The sequence below is a fragment of the Phyllostomus discolor genome, chromosome 13 (assembly GCF_004126475.2).
Source record: "Phyllostomus discolor isolate MPI-MPIP mPhyDis1 chromosome 13, mPhyDis1.pri.v3, whole genome shotgun sequence".
In the NCBI taxonomy this organism is placed as follows: Eukaryota; Metazoa; Chordata; class Mammalia; order Chiroptera; family Phyllostomidae; genus Phyllostomus; species Phyllostomus discolor.
In genome coordinates, this window is record NC_040915.2 from 13,345,310 (window position 1) to 13,353,584 (window position 8,275).

The 8,275-nt window shown below is 49.3% G+C and overlaps 1 protein-coding gene across 1 annotated transcript; it reads right to left on the minus strand.

The window, feature by feature from the left end:
* Positions 1-13: 13 nt before the first annotated feature.
* Positions 14-6,426, minus strand: LOC114510322. The gene is made up of 9 exons (XM_036014478.1): positions 6,360-6,426; positions 5,562-5,804; positions 4,469-4,677; positions 4,319-4,396; positions 2,477-2,522; positions 2,329-2,399; positions 1,737-1,895; positions 387-545; positions 14-319 (listed from the first exon to the last, which is right to left on the minus strand). The coding sequence occupies exons 1-9, from the start codon at positions 6,424-6,426 to the stop codon at positions 158-160; spliced, it is 1,194 nt and encodes a 397-aa protein (XP_035870371.1). The 3' UTR covers positions 14-157.
* Positions 6,427-8,275: the final 1,849 nt, after the last annotated feature.

Sequence of the window (8,275 nt, forward strand, 5' to 3'; positions counted from 1 at the left end):
CAACCAATGAATGCATAAATAAGTGGAACAAATCAATATCTTTTTATTTTCTCTCTCTAAAATCAATCAATACATTTTTTTTAAAGAAGAAGGAGAGAGGAAACTGCCTCTGAAGGATTCCTGGTCATCAGATTTCTCCCCAGGGGAAGGATCCAGCCTAGTCTGCACCCTCCCGCAGCTGCCGGTTCTGGGCTTGGAGCTCCTGGTTCTGTGCGGCCAGGTTGATGGTGTCTTGCAGAATGCCAGCCAGCAGGTGGCGGTGCCGCTGCTCTGTGGTCTTGGTCTGTTCCTCCCACATCCCCCGCCAGGCTCGGAACACCTGTGCCCAGATTCAGAGATGTCTGTCAGCCAGCCTTGTCACCCACTCAAAGCCTGTCCCTACTGACCTGTAACAGATGACAAGTCTGAGCTCGAGTGGCCTGCACGTGCAGGTCATAGAGGGCTACCAGGTCCTGCTCCGCAGTGTCCCGCTCTGCCTGAAGAGCCTCCAGCTGGAGTCTCAGCGCTGCCTGCTCCCGGTGCCACCTCTGGCTTGCCGTGGAGGCCTTAAGGAATAACATAGTCAGCCCTTTGTATCCACAGCCCGCTCATGGATTCAAGCAACCACAGACTGAAAATACATTTTGTAGATGTTACACTATTGTGTAGCATTGTTGATGTGTGCTCTGTAGTCTGGCCCACCACGGTGGCTGCATGTCTGAACTGAACATGTACAAACTATTTTTTCTTTTCACTATTCCCTGAGCAATATAATATATCAACTACTTATATAATATTTACATTATATCAGGTATTATAAGTAATCTAGAGATGGTTTAAAGTATGCAGGAGGATGTGGGAAGGTTACATGCAAATACTGTGCCATTTTATATAGGGACTTGAGCATCCATGAATTTTGGCGTTCATGGGGGTCCTAGAACCAATCTTCCCTGGATACCAAGGGACAGCTTTCCTGAGTGCCTCCTGTGTACCCACTCTGTTCTGCATGCTTCAAGTGTATGATCTCATTTTATCTAATGTCGACCCTATGAGGTAGCTGCCATTTTGCAGATCTGGAAACTGGATTGGAGGAGCAACCTAACACGCCCAAATTCCCATGGCCAGTGAGGGGCAGAGCTGCGATGACATGCCTTTCAAGGGCTCACCATCGTCCTCAGGGTAAAGCCCAACTGCAGAGGCAGGACACGGGCTGATCTCTTCAGCTCTGCCTCTGACCACGCACCTGCCAGGCTCCAGCCAGACGGACAGTTTGCATGACCCAGAACCCATGGTGCTAGTGCTCGCCTCTGGACCTTTGTCCATATAGTATTGTCCTCGCTTGGAAGGTGTGTTTCTCCACCCCACCCTCCAAACCCCATGCACATAAGTTTTGCCCTTTAATTTGTTCAGACAAGTTCTGTGTACTGAGTGCCTCTGTGTGGTGAGCGCAGACTGCCCCTCTAGGGCTCAGAGTCCAGTTGGCCTCTCTGGCTGCTTCATTTGTCCTTTACTTCTCAGCTTGAATGCCATCTTCTCTGACCCACTCCAGCCTGGGTCAGGTGCACCTCTTTGTTCCCACAAGCTCCTTGCTCCCCCCATCACAGCACTTAGCACCAAGAATTGCCTCATCTACCCCTGACAGAGCTGTGAGGGCCAGGGGAGAAGGTATGGCCCAGTCTGACACTAGATCTCAGCACTCTAGCACAGGGCCTGGCCCAACCAGAAGGAGCTAAAGTCCCCTACATTAACCTCCTTACCTCTTCTCCTGCCACCAGGCCTTTGATCTCGTCACCTGCCTCCTCCTGATCCAAATGCTTCAGTTCCTCTTGGATCCAAAGTTGGTGTTGTTCTCGCAGTCTCTGCCTCCGGGCCTGGGCCAGGAGGAACTGCAGGGCCACATCTGGGGCCTGCCGGGCCTAGGTGGCATCAGTCCAGGCTCAGCCAGGAGCCCAGGCATGTACACAGCACTGGGACATAGGGGCCAACATTTCCAACAGAATCCCATTACCAGGGCTGCTGCCAGAACTACCACCCGGAACTAACTGGCCTGACAGAGCGTGTAGTCTGGACAGAGACCCAGAGGCCATGGGGAGGGGGGGACAGGAACAGTATTGGCTCTGCCAATAGATGCCAGGGAGGCCCTAAGGATCGCATACTCCTGATCCAGCCCCGTAGGAATACCAGGCCTTCCCACGCCCCTCCCTTAGGGATCCAGTAAGCCTTTAGGTCCTTTATTTGCCAGAAGTTCCTTATCTTTCCCCATTGTGGGGCAGGGTAAGCCAGAGACGTATTAACCCTGCAACTCTTCACTCCCCCAACAGCCTCCCACTGCTCTGGGTACAGGGGTACCTTCTCCTCAGAGTCCCTGAGAGGATGCTTTTGGTGGAGCCCAGGTCCTAGAAATGCTGCTTTTCCTGCCACTGGTGGAAAATGCAATTAAGCAGGTCAATGGTGAAGACCCCCAGCTCCACCCACCTTGGGGTTCTCCCTGACCCACCTTGGGGTTCTCCCTGGAGGCCTGGACTTGCTTCTGAATTTATCGCCTGCTGAAAAGATATTAGGAGAGGGAAGTCCACGTGCTTCCTCCCAGGACAGTGTGAGCTAAGCCCAGGGCTTTGAAATCAAACAGATCAGGCCCCAGCGCCTCCTTTTCTTAGCTGTATGACCTCTGGCAGGTGGCTAGTCTTTGAGTCTCCATTTTTCCTCATCTATAACATGGAGCTGATTAAAGTTATAGAGAGTATGGAATGGGCTATGCACCCAAAGCACTGCACTGCCCAGTAAATGGGAGCTTACAGGCCTAATTTCCAAGGTCCAGGGCTGTAAAAACAAGTTGCAAGTGTTGTGAAAAGGGAAACACCAGGAGAAGCAAGGCAGGGGCAGCCTTCCAGCCACCCTGTGGCAAATCATGAAAAACTACCCTCTTCCACACAAGGGTGGGCGTGCACCCTGAGAGAACAGAAGAGCGCCACTTTGAGTCTAAGGACTTGGGCGTTTGCACCTCTGTGGACTTGATTATCCCTGTGACCCTGGGATACTCCGTTCCCTTCTCTGAGCTTCAGTTTGCTCACATGAAAAGTGGGAGCAGACCTGGCCCTGTGGCTAAGTTGGTTGTAGCATTGTCCTGTGCACCAAAAGGTTGTGGGTTCGATCCCCAGTGAGGGCACATACCTAGGTTGTGGGTTGAATGCCAGGTTTGTTGCATATGGGAGGCAACGTTTCTCTCTCACATCAGTTTCTCTGTCTCTTTCTTTCTCTGTTTTCCCTCCCTCCCTCCCTCCCATCCTTCCTCTCTCTCTAAATTCAGTAAACATATCCTCGAGTGAGGACTAAACAAAAAAGAAAAGTAGGAGCAGCCCTGACTGGTATGACTCAGTGGATTGAGTGCCAGCCTGAGAAGCACCGGGTCACCGGTTTGATTCCCAGTCAGGGCACATGCCTGGCTTGCGGGCCAGGTCCCCAGTAGGGGGTGCTGGAGAAGCAACCACACATTAATGTTTTTCTCCCTCTCTTTCTCCCTCCCTTCTCCTCTAAAAATAAATAAAATTTTTAATAAAAGAAAAGTGGGAGCTATGTTATCCTCCTGGCTTGAAATACTTCTGTGGCTTCCTTGGGACTGTCAAGATAAAGTCCATGCAGGAACAAATTTAAAGGACACATGGACAAAAGCTAGGGGGAGGGTGGTAATGGGAGGGAAGTGGGGAGGGTTGGGTGGGTGGGCTGGAATGGGAGTAAAAGGGAGAAAACTGTACTTGAACAATAATTAAAATAAAACTAAAAAAAAAAAAAAGATAAAGTCCAAACACCTCAATAGGTTTACAAAGCCCTGTGTGGCCTGGCCTCTGCTTCCCTCTCCAATCCTTATCTCCCGACTCTCTTTCTTGAACTCTATTCTCCGGCAAATCAAGCTGCTTACAGTCACCCAAAGAGATCAAGCACTCACTTACTTCTGAGACTTTCCTTGTTATTTTCTCTGCCTAAATGTTCTTCATTCATTGCTGGCCACCTCTGCCAGGAATCAACTTCCCCTGAAGTCTTCTTTCCCTTTCTTGGTGAGACTAACTTAGATGTCTCCTAGAACCTCCAGTTGATAAGCCCTTTACATTAGCACTGGTATGATGTTGTAATTGTTTCTCTCCAGCAGATCGTAACCTGCACGAGGACAGGGATTTCCTACGGCCTACATGGCACAGTGCTCAGCACATAGTGAGTGGTCAATAAATGTTTCGGTATCAATAAATTATTGAGTAAAGGAAGGGCTCCCAGGGGGTGCTCTGCAAACAGAGGAAGGAAGGCAGACCACAGTGGGGCTCCTAAGAGGTTGGATAAAAAGACCTACCTGTGGTTCTGGTTGCACTTCAGCTCTGACCCCCTTGGGCAAGCGGCTGCCTGGGTGCCGGCTCCAGGATTTCACCACCTATGGAGAGACGGTTCAAGGTGGGCTCTGGCCACTGCTGACCCAGGGACCCTCAGGGCTTACCTAGCTCACCTGCAACTCCCGCAGTGCCCTGCCCAGCTGGCTGAGCCCACTGTCTGTCAGCGGGACCCCAAGGAGGCCTGAACGCAGGCTTTTCAGGCCAGCCCGGCGGGCGCGGGCCTCTTCCGCTGCATCCCACAGGGTGGGCTTCACCTGTCTTACCCGCATCCTCCTTCCCGCGGCCCCCAGCAGAGCAGCCTGGAACAAGCTCAGGGAGCTGCCTGGTAAAAGGAGACTCAGAGTGAATCACTTCTTCCTCTGGACTCCAAAACATACTGCCTATGACTCCTTCAATTTTTATTAACAGTACTATTCATAAAAACAGTGAATGCCTACCAGGCTTTTTTACATGTGCCGACGTCCCTGTGCTGAGGCTCTCTCTGGGTGCCTCTTTGTGTCCACACAACTTTGCAGTGAGGCAGCAACTCTGAAAGTTTTGTCCTGCCTCCCCCCACAGTTTCCAGATGAGGCAACGTAGGCTCAGAGAGAGCAAGCAACTTCCCAGGGACTGGCAGAGCTGAGAGCCCAGGTCCGCCTGTGCCCTTAATCAGGACACCAAACTGGCCTGTAAACACGTGTCTGCTTTATCCCTGAGGGTGTGAACTGTCCCAACTGATCTTCCACGTTCCCTGGGGCCTGGCACAGGGGGAGGGCTGGGAATGCATTCACCAAATGAATGTGTGTTTGTATGTGTGTTTGTTGATTTTAGAGACAGACGGCCAACGTTTGTTGTTGTTTTTTAATGGGTGTGTGAATATAGGCAAGTTTACCTTTCCTTCTTTGATCCTCCCTGTCCTTGTAAATTAGAGCTGCTTCGTGGGGTTTAGTAAGAACCAAAGGTATTAGTGTAAAAATGCTTGGTAAACTGTTGAAGGCCTCTGAAGGGTGAGGGATTGTTTTTACTATTGGCCCTGCCTCTCCAGACTTCCACGGCGGCCGCCGACCCTGGGACCTTGCTGAGTCCTGGCCCTCCCAGGGAGTCAGGATCTCTCTGGGATGGGGTTGGGGCTGTGGCTGGTAAGGAGAGAGGGTGGAGCAGACCTAAGACTAGATCCCAGAGCTTCCTAAAGAACCCCACACTCCCCCGTCCCTACCCCCAGGCCACCTTGAGGGTCCAGGCGAAGAAGAATGCCATTGTAGTTGTTTCCTTCCAGGAGCCAGGAGACAATCCAGGGCAGAGAGCCCTCCACCTGCTCATCAGCAGCCTTACCAGCCAACACCTGCAGCAGGGGGCAGTCTCTGCCAGAGGGGAGGAGGAAGAAGCATGTCCACTGGTGGATGGGAAAGAAACTGTCCCAGATCTTGCTCTGATGGAAAGTTTGACCATTTCCTGTCACCTTTGTGCACTCTCAGACAGATTGGCGACCTTGTGCAGATTTTTATTTTATCATTATTTAATTACACAAATCACATATTCTCATAATAAAAAATGTCAATTGTCTACTGACTATGCCCGTGTATCTAGAATATACAGAACTCTTGCACTTCAATAAAAAAAAAAAGACAACAACCCAGTGTTAGAATGACAAAGCAAGGGGACATCAACAAAAATGGCAGAGTAGGGAACTCTGGGGATCTGTCTCTCCCCAGAAACATCTGGCAAAAATGGCCAGAATCAGCCTTGCTAGAACTCTGGGAGGTAGCCGAAGGTTTATAGGAACCATGTAAATGCTTGTCTGGGAGAAAGGCAGCTTCGACAGGGTAAGAAATCTCTGCGACGCTGTCACTTCCCCTATCCGCAGTCTCCTCCCAGCACAGAGGTGTCTGGTAGACAACAGTCTACGTTTCTGGTGGGGGCACCTGGTTCCGGAGGGAGCAGAGCAGATCTTGTTCCCAGGGAACTGTGTTTGTTTTGACTGATCGGGGTTTTCCTAAAGGACTGACCAAAGGGGCGTCCCTTTACTTAACTTTTCTTGGAACCCTTTCAGGGCAGAGCAGCTACACCAGAGGACATAAAACACTGAAAACATTGTTTTAAAAACATAACCTTCCCTGCCCCCAAAACACTGAAAGACAAAAGAACAAGCAAAAATAACAATTGGACCCTGGCCAACGTGGCTCAGTTGGGTGGCACGTAGTCCCATAAATCAAAATGTCGTGGGTTCAATTCCCGGTCAGGACACATGCCTGGGTTTCAGGTTCGGTGCCCAGTCGGGGCATGTACAAAAGGAAAGTTTCTCTCTCACATTGATGTTTCTTGCCTTCTCTCTCTCCTTCCCTTCCCTTCTCTCTAAAAGCAATGAAAAGATAACAGTTGCTGTAAGCAATAGATACATGGAAAGATTCAAGGGAAAAGTTGGGGAGTAAGATTTGGGGAAATAAGGACTTTGAAAAGTTCCCTTGTGTACTGGGGAACCTAGAAAGCCAAGTGCGTGCCCAGGGCAGGGTGCTCTCTCAGAAAAGCCCTGAGAAGGCTCAGCAGCAGGGAGGCTAAAGCAGAACTGTGAACGGCCTGGCTAACTATAAGGGGTGACCCAATCCAGAGCCAAATCTGTAGAAATCTGGGGAAATTTTCTTTTCTTGTCCTCCTTGCCATCTTTCTCCTCCTTGCTTCCTCCTCCCCTTTCTTCCCTGTTCTTTCTCTTTCTTCCTTTTTAAAGTGGTGTGTGTGTCTGTGTGTGTGTGTGTGTCCCAGGAGTTTAAGGAATGCTATGTCAGGTCACCGGCTAGCTGCTAAGAGTAGAATGGAGACTTCAGCGACCGCAAAGAATGCAGTCCTTGCGGAAGTTGTTCGGAAAGGTCACTAAGCAAACAGAAGGCTTCCTCGCAGAGCAAGCCACAGCGCAAACCCTGGACAGAGGGGTGGGTCTGGCTTTCAGAGCTTCGGCGTCGCCATATCCAAAAAGTCGGAGCACCACGGGGAATGGGGGAGACTTAAGACACCAACACAATAAATACAGACTTTACAAAAAATACTCAGATTGGCCAGTTTCCAACCAGAAAAAAGGATGAGGCATGCAAATAAACCAGAAAGTATGGCTCATTCATAGGGAAAAGAACAGACACTGAATTCACTAGACAAAGACTTGTGGGTTTTTTTAAAGATTTTATTTATTTATTTGTTTTTAGATTTTTAGAGAGAGGGGAATGGAGGGAGAAAGAGAGGGAGAGAAACATCAATGTGTGGTTGCCTCTTGCACATTGCCTACTGGGGACCTGGCCCGCAACCCAGGCATGTGCCCTGACTAGGAATCAAACTGATGAGCCTTTGGTTCACAGGCTGGTGCTCAATCCACTGAGCCACACCAGTCAGAACTAGACAAAGATTCCAATTCAACTATCTTAAATATGCTCAGGAAACAAAAGAAATCAATAAAATGATATCTCAATGAATAGAGAATATCAATAGTAGGGTAGAAATTTTTCTTTTAAGTAGAAATTCTAGACCTGAAAAACACCATAACTGAAATTAAAAATCCACCAGAGGGAAGATTTGAGCAGGTGCAAGAAAGAATCCCATCCAACTTAACCATAGGTCAAATAAAGTTATCCAGCCTGAGGAGCAGAAAGAAAAAAGAATGAAGGAAAATGAGACTCAGGGACCTGTAGGGTGCCCTCAGGTCTACAAAGACATGCGCAATGGGAGCCCTGAGGGAGAAGAGAGACAGAAAGGGGCAGAAAGAACGTTTAAAGAACTATTGCTTGAAGTTTTTCCAAATTTAATGAAAGACATGATGAATCTATACACCCAAGAAGCTCAAAAAATTCCAAAGAGGATAAACTCCAAGATACACACACCAAGACACTTTATAATCAAACCGTCAAAAGCCAAAGTCAGAGACAGTCTTGAAAACAGCAAGTGAGAAGCAACTTGTTATA